Genomic DNA, 20,220 nt, shown 5'->3' on the forward strand with positions numbered 1-20,220 from the left:
AAAAAGTTAAGATACACGTTGGTTGGTCATAAATGATTCAGAATTGCAGGAACTTAAAAGCTTACTGCAGCAAAAGGTGGATGGTGGGATTCCAGGTGACTTTCCACACCATGACCCCCCCAAATACTTATAACTCCTATAATGAACAAAAACGTCTTTTGTAAAGAGAGATAAAAGATGTAGTGTGTTTTGTTTCTGTTGATGTTTTCTTTCACTTCAGGACTATCAAGAAGAGGCTGGCAGGGCAGAGATTCTCTAAGAATGAAGATGAAGGAAACAAGCGAAGCTGTGAAGTGACAGAAGAGAGAGAAGCCACATACACAGACTAAGCAAAACATACCCTTAGACTGTGAAGGGCAGCTCTCTCCTTCCATCCTCCCGAACACATCAGTACATAGCCACTAGGTAGTGCCAAGCAACAGAGGATGTCCAAGAACAAGCTAGGCAATAAGGAAAGGGCAGACATGTCCAAAATGGCAGTGACAATGACTGGTGACTCTTACATACAAGGAAGTTGAATAAGTAAATATAAAGAGGATAATGACAGCCAAGTCTCTTACTGCAAAAGAAACTACAGATAGGCTAAGGAGAAAACTGAGCTGAATCTCCTGGTATTAAGAGTGGAAATGAGATATAATAAACTCATGGATTTTAATACATCCGTAAATAAACACAGAAATACAAACCTAAAGGGAGTGTGTGTCTTTAGCTCTGTGCTAAGGGACTGAGAAGTGGGGACACCCAAGAGTAACAGTCTCACTCTAATGCTCGGATCTTCTTTTCTAAATACTGTTATCTCCAGCACTCCTTGTGGAGAAAGCTGATTCCAGGCCTGGAGTAGGAAAATTATAAGATGAATACATCTTATTTGAAAATAAGAAAGGGAGGGAGGTGGGAGGGGGGTTTATGTTTGGGAACACATGTAAGAATTAAAGATTTTAAAATTAAATAAAAAATTAATTAATTTTAAAAAAATGAAAATAAGAAAGGATTTAAGAATGATAGGGACTTTTCCCATCAAGAGAAGGATAAAGAAGACATGGTATCTTTTATATATATATATATATATATATATATATACACACACACACACACATATATATATATATATATATATATATATATATATACACACACACACATACACACACACACACATATATATACACCATGGAATACTATACAACCACTAAAATAAATGGAATTTTGCCATTTTTAGAAACATGGACAGACATGGAGGGCATTATGCTAACTGAAATAAGTCAGAGAAAGATAAATACTGTAATGATATCACTTATATGAGAAACTTAAAAAATAAACCAGTAAATTAAAAAAAAAAAAAGGAAGCTGGCTCATAGATACAGAGGACAAAGTAATGATTACAGGCTTGGAGTGGAGGAAGATACACAGCTGCAGGAGTAGGAGGTACAAATTACTGGATATAAGACAGGTTCAAGGATGTATTGTACAACACAAGGAATATAGCCAAAATTTTGAAATAACTGTAAAGTATAACCTTTAAAACTGTATAAAATTTTTTAATTAAAAAGGCTTACACGAAACTTAAAAAACAACAATAAATGAAACAAGTGACACAGCTTTATAGGTAGTTTACAGAGTGACTTCTAATACATACTGAGTGAAAAAATAATGTACAGAACAAAAAAAGAACGATAGGTACTTTTCAAAAGGACACATAAGTAACCTGAAGGGACTTCTAATGGCCAATTTGAGAAAATCTAAGCATCAAAAAGTTAAAAGTGAAAGAAGAGAGTGAAAAAGTTGGCTTAAAGCTCAACATTGAGAAAACGAAGATCATGGCCTCTGGTCCCATCACTTCATGGGAAATATATGAGCAAACAGTGAAAGTAAAGTCGCTCAGTCGTGCCCAACTCTGCGACCCTGTGGACTGTGGCCCACCAGGCTCCTATGTCCATGGGATTCTCCAGGCAAGAATACTGGAGTGGGTTGCCATTTCCTTCTCCAAGGGATCTTCCCAACCCAGGGAACGAACCCAAATCTTCCGCATTGTGGGCAAACGCTTTAACCTCTGAGCCACCAGGGAAGCTCTGGAAACAGTGTCAGGCTTTATTTTGGGGGGCTCCAAAATCACTGCAGATGGTGACTGCAGCCATGAAATTAAAAGATGCTTACTCCTTGGAAGAAAAGTTATGATCAACCTAGATAGCATACTCAAAAGCAGACACATTACTTTGCCGACTAAGGTCCGCCTAGTCAAGGCTATGGTTTTTCCTGTGGTCATGTATAGATGTGAGAGTTGGACTGTGAAGAAAGCTAAGTGCCAAAGAATTGATGCTCTTGAACTGTGGTGTTGGAGAAGACTCTTGAGAGTCCCTTGGACTGCAAGGAGATCCAACCAGTCCATTCTGAAGGAGATCAGCCCTGGGATTTCTTTGGAAGGAATGATGCTAAAGCTGAAACTCCAGTACTTTGGCCACCTCATGAGAAGAGTTGACTCATTGGGAAAGACTCTGATGCTGGGAGGGATTGGGGGCAGGAGGAGAAGGGGACGACCGAGGATGAGATGGCTGGATGGCATCACCGACTCAATGGACGTGAGTTTGAGTGAACTCTGGGAGATGGTGATGGACAGGGAGGCCTGGCGTGCTGCGATTCATGGGGTCGCAAAGAGTCGGACACGACTGAGCGACTGAAGTGAACTGAACTATCAAAACAAATAAGGAAAGTAGCTGACTATACCCCACTGAATAAAAAGAAAACCCATGAGTTAATACATTTAAGATACACAAACTGACAGATAAATGGATGGATGGATGGGAGGGAGGGAGAGACAGGATAGAGGGAAAGTAAGAAGCAAGTAAATTTTCTGACAAAAGCATATTACACAGCTTCAAAGTTACTCTCAACAGACTGCTTATTAACTATGAGGGGGTAAAGAGCAATTTTACAGTAGAGCTATCTGGCAGACACCATCCTGAACAAGTGGTCAACATCAATAGTGCTGGTTTAAATCAAAATCATGCACTATCTGATATGATGCAATGAGAAGAACACTTCTCACAGAACAGCACTATTTTGTTTTTCCAAATTGAGAAAGACTATACAAAATAATTGGCCCACATCTTCAAAAACGTCAAAGTCACAAAAGCCAAGAAAAAAACTAAAGAACTCTTCCAGATCAAAGGAAGAAGAAAACAAAATATAATGTGATTCTGCAATGGATTGGTTTCACATAAACAACACTATTGGGCAACTGGTAAAACCTGAGTGGGGTCCGAGGACTGAGCAGTAGAAGTATATCAACATTAACTTCTTGACAGTTGTGTAGCGGTTAACACGGGAGAACGTACTTGACTGCAGGCAAAATATACTAAAGTACTCATGGGTGATAAAGCACCATGTTGGTAACTGAAACTCATCCACTTCCAGGGAGAAAGGTATCTCTTCTAACGGATGGGGCAGTGTGGGGTGGGGCGAGCCACAGTTCTTTTCCCAGACATTGCCAATCAGCTCCATCAGTTCCTTGAAAGTGTTTATGTTATCTTAAACAACATGTTATGATCTATACCACAAAAGATCCAGGTATGAGGCAAACAGATCTCATTCCAGTAGGGTGGAGCCTAACATTCTGCAGAGAACAGTTCTTTCACACCAGCCTGATACTTTGGCCTAAGAAGCACAATCTAAAGACAGCTGTTCACATCTCCTCTTCATATAACTTCATTTTCAAACCAAGAAATGCAGATTACAAGAGAGAGGAAGGAAAACATCTTCTTTTCCATATTAGAAGGTACAGACCTTTACCTGTGGGGTCATAATCACTAGTTAGATAAATGCTACAGATAAATATTTCATTTTCTAAGGAAAATGCTGATTCTAGGTGTAGAAATCTACACCTATGGAAGAATCATGTTAGACAGGAAGATTCCTTCTTGAAGTTTCATAGCAGAATGATAACTTTTGCTTCCTGGTAATTAAAAAGTACACTATCCTTTAACCAACACACAAATGACCTGCAATCACTAGCTAAATTGATACTAAGATACAAGAGAGAAAGAGAGGCATTAACGCTTTATGGCCTAAACAGTGTGTATTTCCTGCCATCTATCCTTAAGCCATATAAAATCTGATTTACATTTCCCATAATTTGTAGCAAATAAATGTCTTGTTAACTGTTCAGAAGCTAAGAATTCAAACTGTGATAATTTTATATTTCAGGGAATTAAAGTCCAAGAGAGAAAGGTAAGTAACAAAGAGGCAGCAAATGGACTGCCTTTCCTTTCTACTAGATTCTTGGGATCCAGTCTACACAGAGTATGAGGTCTGGATCAAATTATTTTCAATATTCATCATACAATATGCTTGCCTTTTAGCAGTTTAGCTGTATGCTCTTGGTCTTTACAAAACATAAATACAAGAATACTTTACCTGAATAATTTCTATGCATTCTGTGAAATCACAGCTGAAAACATAATCTACTATGTCACACAATGGCAGAACCTACAAAATAGGTTTTTTGTTGAGTACAGTGCCAGGAAAACATCTGTCTCCATAAACAAATGGGGAGATTTTCTTTCCACAGACAAAATACTATGTAACTCAATGCTATCCAGAGAAAGGAAGAGCTCCTTGATGGTCTTGGCAGCCAGGAAACTTATACCCAATGTAATGAACAACAGACTGGCTCCCCCAGTAGGAGTCTGGTGGTGGTAGGTGTTCAGTCAGTCAGTCAGGTCTGACTCTCTGCGATCCCATGGACTGCATAACACTCATTTCCTTCACTCTCTCTCGGAGTTTGGCAAACTTATATCCATTGACTTGGTGATGCTATCAAACCATCTCATCCTCTGCCATTCCCTTCTCCTTTTACTCTCAATCTTTTCCAGCACCAAGGTCTTTTCAAATGAGCCAGCTCTTCACATCAGGTGGCCAAAGTATTGGAGCTTCAGCATCAGTCCTTCCAGTAAATATTCAAGGTTAATTTCCTTTAGGATTGACTGGATCTCCTTGCTGTCCCAAGCACTCTCAAGAGTATTCTCCAGCACCACAACTCAAAAGCATCAGTTCTTCAGCTCTCAACCTACTTTCTATGTTCTTCTCAGATGGCTTATTTTGTTTTTATATTTAATTATCCTGCTGTATACCATCTTTAATTCTGTCAGCAGATTTAAATCTTGAAATTACTCAGTATATGTATGTGCACCTATGTATTTTACTTTCTATCTCTTAAAAAAATTTTCCTTCTGATATCTCTCATATTTTCTGGTATCATTTTATACTAAACAATCCAAAAATTTTTTAACAATATTGACATCAAGTAGTCTGCATCATTAACTCCCTTTTGGCCTTACCCCCAACAAATCATGGGGTGGCCCGGGGGGAAGGCAAGCACATCACCTTTGCAGTAGTCTGCGGGGTCCTCCTGCTCCTCATCGTCTGACCCCAGAATCTCCTCCTCTGGCTCTGGTGGGGCAGGGTCTGGCAGAGGCGGCGGTGGTGGTGGAGGCGGCGCTGGAGGAACCAAGGGAGCTTTCTGCTGAGGCTCCGGCCTGAAACAAGAGGAGGGAGAATTCCTATTGACTCAGAAGGAAATCCTGTTTTATGAACACACTTCAGAGTTTCTTAACATGGAAAAAAATATAACTTTTCACACACTAAGAAGAAATACTGATTAATGTTACTTCATTTTAGGTGAATTCAAGTAAAAGTTTCAAATCACAAGAAGGCTACCCTTGGCTATCCTATTAGCCGACGAATATTTTTGCAGGCACATTTTCACTCAGAGCTTCAATATTTCTTAAGTCCTCATATATTAATATCATGAATTGTAAGTGAAATAAGGCAATCAGCCCCCCATGACACATAAGCTTATTAGTTAGAACACATTCTCAAAGATTAGAAAAAAGAGGACAACAATCCTGGACATTAAAAAAAAAAAAACAGATTATCCATTTTTCAATCAAACTTTATTTACCCATTGACACCATAGAAATGTGGTTAGGATTCTTGGATAACTCATAAAAGCCAACTAATGTTTACTGTAACTGATAGATAGATATTTTCATTAAACAATTCAGTTCTCTATCAACCTTACTTATCAAGACAAGAACATTGTTCCAAACTGGAAATTAAACAAAGAAAACATGTGAATGTGGTCTAATACAAATACAATTCATACATCAACGCAAAGTTTCCATGGGTCATTTCTGATTGCCACATAAAGCTAAATATTTAGCATACTCTTTTACAAAAGATAGGAAAACCTATAACACTAAAAAGAAGCAAAAAACTTAAGAGGTTACAGATGTAAACCTTTCAAATATCTAGAATACCTCAAGAATATATTAAATTTGCTCAAAAATAAGGCATTCATAATGCAACTCTATAAAATGAAGTTTCCACTTATAAAATTCACCTGCAACTTCTAGCCATATCCCAATGGGAAATCTTGAACCTCAAGACTCAACTGGATGCAGAATGTCCCTTGAGTGGCAAGCTACCCTAACAACAGGACCACCATTGCTCTCCCTGAGCTGGCCATAGCTCTACAGGTATAAAGTGGGGAAGGAATGGATGCCAAGTAACAGGGGCAATGGGATTTGGCTGTTAAACTGGTTCCCAGAGACAGGTTCAGGGGGATAGGCGGAGGGCCTCTAGTCTGGGGAGCAAGGAGAACTTCACAGGCACCAATGTGGTAGATAACAGCCATGTTTTGGAGGGAGCAGGGCTGCCCAGTACTAATGCCCCCTTTTCTAAAAGCACCTTTTGGAACACTGTCACTCCTTGCAGAATGAAAGGCTGGCTCTAAATCCTCTCTCTTCACCATGGTTCAGCCTACAGCGTAGAGCCCTGGAAACCTGCTTGAGAAGGGCAGCCATCACAGGGTGCAAGCTCATTCCAGCTGCGAGCAAGAGGCAGAGCCAGAGGAGCCGCCCCCTTTTAAGCTGAAACCCTAAATTCTTGCCAAATCTAAGATAGGCCCCAAATAGCCTTTATTACGCTGCCTTCAATGTCAGGAAGCAACAGTTAGAACTGGACATGGAACAACAGACTGGTTTCAAATAGGAAAAGGAGTACGTCAAGGCTGTATATTGTCACCCTGTTTATTTAACTTATATGCAGAGTACATCATGAGAAACGCTGGACTGGAAGAAACACAAGCTGGAATCAAGATTGCCGGGAGAAATATCAATAACCTCAGATATGCAGATGACATCACCCTTATGGCAGAAAGTGAAGAGGAACTAAAAAGCCTCTTGATGAAAGTAAAAGTGGAGAGAGAAAAAGTTGGCTTCAAGCTCAACATTCAGAAAACGAAGATCATGGCATCCGGTCCCATCACTTCATGGGAAATAGATGGGGAAACAGTGGAAACAGTGTCAGACTTTATTTTTTGGGGGTTCCAAAATCACTGCAGATGGTGACTGCAGCCATGAAATTAAAAGATGCTTACTCCTTGGAAGAAAAGTTATGACCAACCTAGATAGCATATTCAAGAGCAGAGACATTACTTTGCCGACTAAGGTCCGTCTAGTCAAGGCTATGGTTTTTCCTGTGGTCATGTATGGATGTGAGAGTTGGACTGTGAAGAAGGCTGAGCGCCAAAGAATTGACGCTTTTGAACTGTGGTGTTGGAGAAGACTCTTGAGAGTCCCTTGGACTGCAAGGAGATCCAACCAGTCCATTCTGAAGGAGATCAGCCCTGGGATTTCTTTAGAAGGAATGATGCTAAAGCTGAAAGTCCAGTACTTTGGCCACCTCATGAGAAGAGTTGACTCACTGGAAAAGACTCTGATGCTGGGAGGGATTGGGGGCAGGAGGAGAAGGGGACGACAGAGGACGAGATGGCTGGAAGGCATCACTGACTCGATGGATGTGAGTTTGAGTGAACTCCGGGAGATGGTGATGGACAGGGAGGCCTGGCGTGCTGCGATTCATGGGGTCGCAAAGAGTTGGACACGACTGAGCGACTGAACTGAACTGAACAACGTAAGGTTGTTATAGCTCATCTGTGGTTTGTCACCAAAACTCAAAAGTGCTACAGCAGATGAAGGAAGGCAACAGAAACACCAGCAGTCATTAGGATGGGGTGGGGATCACATGGTAACCTTAAAGGCCAACAATGGCAAGTATGATTACCTTTGACAGGACAACTAAGGAACATTTATAATCTGACAATGACTAGCACTGATTTTTACTTGCTAGAATTTATGAAGACTCAAAGTTACAGCTCCCTGGGTAACAGACATTAGGACAACGGTGGTGATAACATTCTGAGTTAACTGTGTCTCATGATGGAGCACTGAAAGGAAGTCATCACAACCAAACACCCACATCTCTGACAGAACATCCAAAAAAAACCCCCAGGAGACCTTATGGAAGTGCAACCATCCTCCTGGCAGCTTTGCAACTGCTTATTTTCTTTTCTAACAGACACGACTTTCTTTAGTGAAAGTAAAATGGTTCCAGGGAAAAGAGGTCTGAGGAAGGGGATGTGAGAGAGGAACTTCACCAGTTTCACCACTTCCCAAAGAGAAGACGTTAGAGAAAAGGCGGCATGGGTGGAATCTATCTAACAAACTGGCTCAATCAGAAATACTTTACAAGTTGACTGCTTCTTCCTTAGAAATTTTACATGAAAGAAAAAAGAGATTCTCTAAATTTAAAAAACAAAACAAAGAGAAAATAACACTGCATGTTACCTGTGGAGACTATGTAACAATTAGTAAAACTGAAGGATCTTGTTTCACTGATGCAGGGTACTGCTATGCTCAGCACCACTGAAACTTGGGCCAGATAGCTCACGGTTGTGGGTGCTGCTTCATACTCTGTGGAATGCTATCAGCCTGGTCTCAAGCCACTGTATGCCAGCTGTGATCGTCAAAACACATCAAGAAAAAAGCTATCCTAAATGTCCATCAACAGAGGAATGGATAAAGAAGATGTGGTACACACATACAGTGGAATAAATACTCAGCCAAAACAAGGACTGAAATGATGCCATTTGCAGCAACATGGATAGACCTAGAGATTTCAGACTGAGTGAAGTCAGTCAAAGACAAATATCATATAATGCCACTTACACATGAAATCTATTTACAAAACAGAGGTAGAGTCATGAATATAGAAAACAAACTCACAGTTACCAGGGGACGTGGGGAGGATGGAGATAAACTGGGAGACTGGGGCTGACATACACACACTATTACATATAAAATAAGTAACTGACAAGAACTTGCTCTTTAGCACAGGAAACTCTACTCAATATTCTGCAATGTCCTACAAAGGAAAAGAAACTAAAAAAAAGAAAAGGGTGAAATTATGTATAACTGGTTCACTTTGCTGTAAACCTAAAAGCTACTACAACATTGTAAATCAACTGTATTCCAATCAAACATTTTTTCAAATCATCAAAAAAACATGTCCAGACATTGACAAATCCAAGGATGCAGGGGCAAAATGATGCCCATGTGAGCACCTCTCATCAGTAGTATTTGTTATACACAGCTGCACTGCAGTGGAGTACATTGTATCTGTGATACGGGAGGCAAGACTCTAGTTTTTCAGGCCCATTTTGTCTAGTTTGAGAGGCTTAGGTATCTTTATTATAATATATGTCTCTCAATTATTCATGACCCATTTGGTGAGCTGCCATATCACTTAACAAAATTCTCAGACCCTCTGGTCTCAGGGAGGGTCACACTGAACAGCAAGCAGATAGTTTCCCAAAAGCCAGTCCTATCAAGTTAAAGGGATGAGTCAGGGTACCTTGAAACACAGAGGAAGTTGAGTAATGTTCATGTAATATCTTGACTGGCTATCATATCAAAACATCTAGAACTGTGCTATCTTCTGGCCCCATGTGGGTGCTGAACACTTAAAACTGTGCCTTGTCCTAACTGAGATGTGCTCTAAATGTAAAACACATACTGAATATCCAAGGTAGTACAAAAAGTGAAATATCTGAATAATTTTATACTTATCACATGTTAAAATAATGTTTTAAACATAAATTATTAAAATGAAATTCAGCTACTTTTTACTTTTTAATGTGGCTTCTAGAACTCTTTAAATTACAAATGAGGCCCACATTACATTTCTACTAGATGGTACTAGTCTAGACCCTCAGATTCAACAGCAGCAGAGGAGTGGCTTGGCAGTGGTCACGCTAGTGAATATTTCTTTCTAAGGTGTCTCCCAATAATCTGCTTCACACCAAAAATCACCAATTCTCAAATTACCCAGTTCATCATAGTAAGGTCAATATACTGTAATTGCCAAATGTTATAGCCCAGTCACTGACTCCTTTTCATCCCATCCAGCCTTGTTACTGCCTACCACACAGAAAAGGCATAATCATTTGTCTTAGGGCAACCATACAGAAGAGAGAATGATGCCACATTGTTCTTAAAGCTGACTTCTTCAAAGCGGTCTCTGGTGGTTTCTACCACACTTAAAAGCTTGGTTAAAATCTCAACTGTTAAAAAAAATCAAGAGATGATCTCATCAAGTGCATAATCATGAAATACATCAAGTGACATCAAAAAAAATTCATTAATCCTACTGATAACCATCAAGACATTATTTCAAAAAACAAACTGAAAAAATTATTCAGAATTATTAGGGAGTTCTCTGGCAGCCCAGTGGTTAGGACTGAGCATTTTCAGTGCTATGCCCTGGGTTCAATTCCTGATTGGGGAACTAAGATTCTGCAATCCATGCGGTGGCCAAATATTATTAGAAGCATGCAGATGCAGTGGGAGAGGGATAGGACAGGACATTAATATTTTCAACATCAGTGCCAACAAAACTAAATGGTGAAAAAATACTCTGTTCAACAAACGGTCCTGACACAAATGACTATCTGTATATTTTAAAAACACACACACACACAAAAATACCTATGTGAGGCCTACCACGCACAAATACATAATATTAACTCAAAATGAATAACTTGTGGGAAAAAATGAGTAAATCTCAATCACCCAAGGCTAGGCAATGCTTCTTAGACATGATACTAAGAGCATAAGCAATTTTTAAAAGATACATTTAAAAATTAAGGAAAAGAAATAGAACAGATAATTCTCCAAAGAAGATATACAAATGACCAATAAGCACATGAAAATGTGTTCAACATCATTAATCATCTGAGCAAGGGAATTCAAAACTACAATGAGATAATATAATACTTCACATCCTACTGAAGGTTATAATAATAGTAAACAACACAGTAACAAGTACTGTCAAGAATGAAGAAACTGAAGCCCTCGTACATTGCAGCAGGAGTGTAATACTGCACTAGTTGTTTTGGAATATCTGATAGTTCTGAAGAAGGCTGAATTTAGAGTTTCCATGAGAGAAGTGAAAGTTGCTCAGTCATATCTGACTCTTTGCAACGCCATCAACTATATAGCTCACCAGGCTCCTCTGACCATGGGATTTCCCAGGCAAGAATACTAGAGTGGGTAGCCATTCCCTTTTCCAGAGATCTTCCCAACCCAGGGATAGAACTCAGGTCTTCTACATTGCAGGCAGATTCTTTACCTTTTGAGCCACAAGGGAAGCCCATTAAAACTCAACAATCCCACTCACATGTATATACTCAAGAGGAATGAAAACATTTGACCCACAAAATCTTGTGTAAAAATGTTCACAGCAGTGTTATTCATAATAGACAAAAAGTGGCAACAACCCAAATGTGCATCAACTGACAGATGGATAAATAAAACTGTATATCCTTAAAATGTAATATTATTCAGCAAGAGAAAGAAATGAAGTGCTGATAATACACACTACAACAGGGATGCCCCTTGAAAACATTATACTAAATGAAAAACTGACAAATTTATAGAGACTGAGTTAATGGTTGCTTAGTGTTGGGAGCAAGAGAAAGAGAGAAGAGAAATGGAGACTGTTAACAGGTACGAGGGCTTCTTTAGGAGGCAGGAAAATGTTCTAATGTGGTGATGGTTACACAACCATGTGAATATACTAAAAAGTACTAAACTGCATACGTCAAGTGTCTAAGATATATAGTATGTGAATTATACCTCAAAAAGCTGGTTTTTAAAAAGCAGAAGCCTATAAAACTATATAATGCCTTTTAATATCCACTTTATACTTTAATAAAGTATATGCTTCCAAGAAAAATCAGAAATATCTACATTTAAATTTAAGCAATCTATACGCAAGATCTCTTTTACAACTGCTCAGTACATTTACAGTGAAAAGTAACATGTAGTTCTGTAAAAAGTAGGCTGAGAGTCTATCTATTTAATAATAGTCTGAAGTTTACATAAGGCCCAAGTTATTTTTGCTTGCTTAGTTGCTCAGTCATGTCCTACTCTTTGTAACCCTTTGGACTGTAGCCTGCCAGGCTCCTCTATCCATAGGATTTTTCAGGTAAGAATACTGAAGTGGGTTGCCACTTTCTCCTCCAGGGGATCTTTCCAACCCAGGGATCAAACCCACATCTCCTGTGTCTCCTGCACTGCAGGCGGATTCTTTACCCACTGAGCATTTGGGGAAGCCCTAGTAATTTAAGAATGTACCAATTCAGAGACTTCAGAATAAAAAATTTACAAAAGCACAGTCCCAACTTGTCATTCCTACTTTTCACAAAGAACTATATTTACTTTGCCCTACATATCATAAAATAGCTAAAAAAAATCACAAAATATTTTTCTTTAAATATTACATTAGAAACAAAGATACGTACATAAATACATAGAGTACTAAGATTATCATCTACACCATATTATATTTTTCATGTACATTTGCTCTATCAGAAAACGGAGGAAAACACTGAACCACCCTAGCAAAACGCATGCATCATCTGCTCTATATTGCCAAGGCAACCAGATAGGAGTTCCGATTTCCTTCCAGCTGCTATTTCTTTTCTATTCCAGCAGAGAAAAGGACAACTAAACTTCACATTTGGCAGAAAAAGAAGTACTTTCCTTTGTTATCAGCTTAAATGGTAACTGACACAGTTTTAGAAATTAATTCATTTAATCATTAACCAAAACATAAAAAAGAAATTCCAAACCAATTTCTTTAGGTATTATTCTATAAAGTCAATTTTTTTTTTCTTTCTTATGTTGACCACCCGGATATAAAATTCACTCTCTTCTTCCCACCCTCCTTCTTACTCTCCCTCTCTTGGTGGTTACTGTCAGCCTGAGAAACATGCAATCTGGCATTTCTACTTAAGGATAGAATCAATCAATATATACTTTCTCTCAGAATAGCTTATCTTAAAAGGCTAGCTGCTATAGCACTGGGTAAAGTCACACAGCCTGGGGGGGGGGGGCGGGAAGCCACAATGATTTCATGTATTCCTCTCCAATGAAAAGAGAATTTCTAATCTTTCTGTAAATTAAACCTAAATGTCTGTGGTGGTAGGTAGAATTTTAAAACGAGCTCCAAAGCCCCTTCAGTTCAGTTCAGTCGCTCAGTCATGTCCGACTCTTTGTGACCCCATGAATTGCAGCACGCCAGGACTCCCTGTCCATCACCAGCTCCCGGAGTTCACTCAGACTCATGTCCATCAAGTCGGTGATGCCATCCGGCCATCTCCTCCTCTGTCGTCCCCTTCTCCTCCTGCCCCCAATCCCTCCCAGCATCAGAGTCTTTTCCAATGAGTCAACTCTTCGCATGAGGTGGCCAAAGTACTGGAGTTTCAGCTTTAGCATCATTCCTTCCAAAGAACACCCAGGACTGATCTCCTTTAGAATGCACTGGTACCCTGTTTAATTCCCTGTTCCTCTGGGTGTAGGTAGCCCTTGAATATGATATCACTCTTTCAATTATGTTATATGGCAAAAGGACAGCTACACTGGGTAGACCTGATCTAATCAAATGAACCTTTTTAAAGGAGAGTGAGTTCTCTGGTCACAGAAGCTGTCAGGGATGTGCTTGAGCTAGCCTGGAAAAGAGCAAATGTGTCATGAACTGCCCATTAGGGCCACACTGGAAGAAACTGCCAGTGGCCTCTAGGAGTGAGTGTGGTCCCCAGCCAACAGCCAGAAGGCTAACAAGGACTTCAATGCAAAGAAATGAGTTCTGTCAATACCAGACATCTTACAAGAGAGCTTGAATCCCCAAATGAGAACAGCAGCCTTGGCCAACAGCATGGTTTCAGTCCAGTGTGCAGCCCTAACTTCTGACTTACAGAACTGTGAGCTGATAAACAGGTATTGTTTCAAGCTGCTAAGAATGCAGTAATTTGTTATGCAGCAATAGAAAATGAACAGAGCTGCCAAGTAAGAGAGTAGTTGACTTTAAATTATCAGATTTTGGCCTCAACAGTGAGATCTGGTTGGGTTTGTTTTTTTAAGTAACTAAAATGATCAGAAGAATTAAGAATTTGAGAACTAGTTCTCCTTGGGGCACAGGAAGGTTAAAAAATAAAAAAACTTTATGTTCCCAATTCTAACAGAAACAATCAAGTCAGACACTTTGGATGATTTTATATCTAAGGCTGCACTATCTTCTAGAACACAGAACACAGTTAGTGAAGATGTTAATCAGGCCTGCTTTCAAAGTAAACTACACCTTACACAACAAATGAGTTGAACGTTTGACCACCTGACAACATATGTATGGCTGAGCTATGTACTTCTTATCTACTTTATTAATACCTTATATAAAAGTTGTGGGGCCTGGCAGAACACGTTATTACTACTGAAGTAGAGAAAGAGAAAACTTTAAACCAGAGTACAAAAAGCATGTAAAAATGGCAGCCACTGATTCCACAAATACTCAGACAAGCATACAGCAAGTACCAGGACACGCACCGGAGTGCAAAGGAGCCCAGTATTGAGGGAATGCATGGTCTAGCAAGAGGGAGAGAAATTCCTATAAACACATGGATGTGGGAACATAATTAGCTCCTCTGAGTGTTGTCATGGAAGGTGAGGTGGCAGAGGGCTGACCACCACCATGTTGGGGGTGATTTTAGATATAGACCAGAATGAGGCACAGAGGGTGGAAGAGGGTGGCCACAGCCCCAGAAACAGGGTGATCAGAGGCACAAAGTCCTGAAATAGCCTAGTGTGACTGGAGACAAGCAAGAGGTTCAGCATCAGTCAGCTGCCAAGAGAAAAAACTTTACAGTTCTAAGGAATTTGGGCTTTATCCTGAAGGCAAGTAGGAGCCACTGAAACACAATTTCAGGACCAGAGAGTTGCTCTCTGCAAAGAATATATGCAACTGGTATACAGAATGGATACAAAGGATAAAAGACAGAAGCAGGAAAACCAGTGAGGTGTCCAAGGAGTTGATGATGAAAACCTGAATTCAGAACTTAACATTTCACTAACTGGAAGTGAGTGAGTGTCTCTTAGGTTGCTCATAGTAAGATAGTTCAGTTACGACCCCATGAACTGAAGCACGCCAGGCCTCCCTGTCCATCACCACCTCTGGGAGTTCAGCCAAACCCATGTCCATCGAGTTGGTGATGCCATCCAGCCATCTCATCCTCTGTCATCCCCTTCTCCTCCTGCCCCCAATCCCTCCCAGCATCAGGGTCTTTTCCAATGAGTCAGCTTTTCGCATCAGGTGGCCAAAGTATTGGAGTTTCAGCTTCAACATCAGTCCTTCCAATGAACACCCAGGACTGATCTCCTTTAGAATGGATTAGTTGGATCTCCTTGCAGTCCAAGAGACTCTCAAGAGTCTTCTCCAACACCACAGTTCAAAAGCATCAATTCTTCGGCGCTCAGCTTTCTTTACAGTCCAACTCTCACATCCATACATAACTACTGGAAAAACCATAGCCTTGACAAGACGGACCTTTATTGGCAAAGTAACGTCTTTGCTTTTTAATATGCTGTCTAGGTTGGTCATAACTTTCTTTCCAAGGAGTAAGCATCTTTTAATTTCATGGCTGTAATCACCATCTGCAGTGATTTTGGAGCCCCCCAAAATAAAGTCAGCCACTGTTTCCCCATCTATTTGCCATGAAGTGATGGGACTGGATGCCATGATCTTAAGTTTCTGAATGCTGAGCTTTAAGCCAACTTTTTCACTCTCCTCTTTCACTTTCATCAAGAGGTTCTTTAGTTCCTCTTCACTTTCTGCCATAAGGGTGGTTGTCATCTGCATATCTAAGGTTATTGATATTTCTCCCGGCAATCTTGATTCCAGCTTGTGCTTCATCCAGCCCAGTGTTTCTCATGATGTACTCTGCATATAAGTTAAATAAGCAGGGTGACAGTATACAGCCATGATGTACTCCTTTTTCTGTTTGGAACCAGTCTGTTGTTCCATGTCCAGTTCTAACTGCTGCTTCCTGTCCTGCATACAGGTTTCTCAATAGGCAGGTCAGGTGGTCTGGTATTACCATGTCTTGAAGAATTTTCCACTGTTTATTGTGATCCACACAGTCAAAGGCTTTGGCATAGTCAAGAAAGCAGAAATAGATGTTTTTCTGGAACTCTCTTGCTTTTTCCATGATCCAGTGGATGTTAGCAATTTGATCTCTGGTTCCTCTGCCTTTTCTAAAATCAGCTTGAACATCTGGAATTTCACGGTTCACGTATTGCTGAAGCCTGGCTTGGAGAATTTTAAGCATTACTTTACTAGCATGTAAGATGAGTGCAATTGTGTGGTGGTTTGAGCATTCTTTGGCATTGCCTTTCTTTGGGATTGGAATGAAAACTCACCTTTTCCAGTCCTGTGGCCACTGCTGAGTTTTCCAAATTTGCTGGCATATTGAGTGCCATTAATTTGGATGGAGAACAGAGCAGGAGGAGGAGGAATGGTTTTCAGTGAAAGTTTACTTCTGTTTCAGCTCATCACAGTTTGAGGAGCATGTGAGATGTCTAGCATTGCAGAAATACAGTGGACTGTTTGGTATGCATAGCTAAAAAACAAAGGTTTGGGCTGCAAATAGAATCAGAGGTCCTGAGTAAGTAGCTGGTGTGTACATGTTCAGTGGCATCCGACTTTTTGCAACCCCATGGGCTATAGCCCACCAAGCTCTCTGTCCATGAGATTTCCTAAGCAAGAATACTAGAGTAGGTTGCCACTTCCTTCTCCAGGGGATCTTCCCGACCCAGAGATCGAACCTGCATCTCCTGCATAGGCAGGTAGATTCTTTACCACTGAGCCACCTCAGAAGCCCAAGCAGTTGGTAGCTAAAGCCTTTCCAAGCATGTGTGAGTGCCAAGAAGAACTGAGGAATTAAAGAGCCAAGAGCGGAGCTTTAGTTGAGAGCTAACATACAAGGTTAGTCAAACCACCAACAGATTCTAGCCTTCTCCAGTTCCTGATCTTCAGTCAGTGACCCATAGCATAATCACTGAGATAAATTCATAAATTTAAAAACAGATTTTAGAGAATATACAAGTTTTACCTTGTATAAGTATACTTTTTACATTAAGATGAGATACACATATAAAAACAAGCAAACTAAGGACCTACGCATTTCTATCTAAATCTGTTTGTAGGCAATCTGAAGCCAGCTGGGTACAGGGTAAACTGCAACTACCAATCCCCTTTCCCTCAAAAAAGAAACTTGTTTACTGAGACCCATATTGATGAAACTTAACTAGAACCACTAACGATTGCCTCATGCTACTCAGGAAATAATGCAAGATGTCCCACTTTGGACATGGCTCTTGCACACCTCTGCAAGGTTGCTTTTTCTCTTTTTGGCAAGGGGTTTTTGGTAATTTATTGTATTTATTTATTAATTCTGGCTGCACTGGATCTTCACTGCTGTACCTGGGTTTTCTCTAGCTGCTGAACTGGGCTTCTCATTTTGGTAGCTTCTCTTGTTGTGAAGCACAGGCTCTAGGTGCACGGCGCTCAACAGTAGTGCCCCATGCATAGGCTTAGCTGCTTCATGACATGTGGGCTCTTCCCAGACCAGGGATCAAACCCACATCCCCTGTACTGGCAGGTGGATTCCTCACCACTGGATCACCAGGGAAGTCCCTCCTACAAGCTTTAAATCTAAAAGCAACTACAATTATATGACACAATAGCCACTAGCTAAATTAAGCAGAATTAAAATTTAAGACTCAGTTCTTCAGTCACTCTACCCTCAGTTTAAGTGTTCAATAGTTACACACAATAGTTAGTGGCTACAGTACTGAACAGTGCAGATGACAGAACATTTCCATCATCCCAGAAAGTTCTACTGGAAAGGCTGCTCTAGGCAATACTTTAGCAACATGAACTTCCTCATTACTTTTAATAAGTTACCAAAAAAAAAAAAAACTGAAAAGGCGTTTGGAATAATTTTTTTATACAGTCCACTTCTGAAAGTTTAGCTGTAAAATTATAAACAAGGAGAGCACATTCATTTTGGATGATTTCAATATTTTGGAGTATCTTTTAGCTCAGCACACCTCCTTATTGGAATTCACCGAATACAGTGACAAGTCTACAAATAGCAATGTTTGGGGACTTAAATATCCATCAAGGGGAGATTTGTTAATAACTTGATAATAGATTATGCCACATGCAGACAATATAAAGAATGAGGCAAATAAAATTTCATTCACAATAGTATAAAAAAAAAAATACAGAGCTCTGGCAGCAACCATGACAGACACCAGCCTCATGGTGGCTCTCAATATGATCAATGAATTCTGTAGCTTCATCGGCTTCCTGGCATCCTGGTTCCACCTGAACAGTCCCAGCTGGGGAGTTATCACCACCATTTTGGTGACCTGTTTGGTTTGCTGCTATCTCTATTGGCTGGTTACAATTCTGGCCCAACTCAACCCTCTCTTTGGACCACAACTGAAAAATGGAACCATATGGTACCTCAAGCATCATCGCCCTTGAGGAAGACGACCTGCCCACCAGTCTCTGAGATCACAAACAGAACTCTTCATTCAAAATCACCTTTTGAAAATCAGATCACTTTCCTTGACTCGATCATTTTAGCCATCAGCAGCCTTGAAAACGTTCCCAACACATTTGAAAGCCTTATTCTACATTGCAGCATTTTTTCCTGTCACCTTTCTTACACTTTGATAAAACATGTGCCTACTTACCCTAAACTGTGCTGTCTCCATAAAATGTTTATATACTCTTTTGAAATACAAAGTTCTATTCTGAAAAATAGCCAACAATACTCTCTCCTGGAACCTGTGGATTTGAAGATGCCTACTGCCAGCTCATTATGGGAATCAGAGAAATGTTTAAAAATTACAAGACAATAAAACTTCAGTGGGACAGCCAGTAGGGGAACATGTTCAGAGGGAAAATCTGTTTCACCAGAATTATACCAAAGTATATTTTCAAGGTGAATTTATTTCTGCCATCTTTTGGAGTAAATTATTTTTTTCTGCTTTCTATGGGGAAAAAAAAATACAGTTGACCCTTGAACAATTAGAGAGGGCTGGAGCAAGATTGAAAATCCAAATACTACTTATAGCTGGCCCTCCGTATATATGGGTACTACTGTAAAAAAAAAGAATCCACATAATAAGTGGACCCACATAGTTCAAACCTGTGTTAAGGGTCAACTGTACACAGGAATAAATTTAACAAAAGAAGTTCAAAACATATACTATGAAAAATAAAAAATACCACTGAAAGAAATTAAAGATCTAAATAAACAGATCTCGGGCTTCCCTAGTGGCTCAGTCAGTAAAGAATATGCCTACAAGGCAGGAGATCTGGGTACGATCCCTGGGTCAGAAAAATCCCCTGGAGAAGGAAATGGCAACCCCCTCCAGGATTCTTGCCTGGAAAATTCCATGGACAGAGGAGCCTGATGGCTACAGTCCATGGGGTCCCAAGAGTCAGACACGACTTCGCAACTAAACTGCTACCATCAAATAAACAGAACAAAAACCCTTGTTAATGGATTGAATATTTAATACTGTTAAGATGACAATATGCCCCAAACTGACTGACAAATTCAACCTAATGCCTATCAAAATACCAGCTGGCTTCTTTGCAGAAATTGACAAGCCATTCCTAAAATTCATATGGAAATGCAACAACCTGGAAGAGCAAAAACAATATAGAAAAGGAACAATACTGGAAAACCCATACTTCCTGATTTCAAAACTTACAAAAAAGGTACAGTAATCAACTCTGTGGAATAGACAGTTCAGAAATAAACCCTCAGATTACAGTCAAATGATTTTTCAACAAAGGTGCCAAGACCATTCAATAAGGAAAGAAGTGTTTTTTTAAACAAATGGTCATGAGACAAATGAATATCCACATGCAAAAGAATAAACTTGGACTCCTAACACACACCATAAA

General features: G+C 39.9%; 1 protein-coding gene across 4 annotated transcripts in view; it reads right to left on the bottom strand.

Moving 5' to 3' along the window:
- SRPK2 (SRSF protein kinase 2) overlaps nucleotides 1–20,220 on the bottom strand; it is a 243,120-nt gene that overhangs the window by 72,659 nt on the left and 150,241 nt on the right. For all 4 annotated transcript variants that reach the window (XM_068973390.1, XM_068973392.1, XM_068973391.1 and 1 more), the window contains one exon: nucleotides 5,380–5,531. In XM_068973390.1, the coding sequence (XP_068829491.1) occupies nucleotides 5,380–5,531 (152 nt within the window). The remainder of the gene's footprint in view (nucleotides 1–5,379; nucleotides 5,532–20,220) is intronic.

The sequence above is a fragment of the Capricornis sumatraensis genome, chromosome 5 (genome assembly GCF_032405125.1).
Source record: "Capricornis sumatraensis isolate serow.1 chromosome 5, serow.2, whole genome shotgun sequence".
NCBI lineage: Eukaryota > Metazoa > Chordata > Mammalia > Artiodactyla > Bovidae > Capricornis > Capricornis sumatraensis.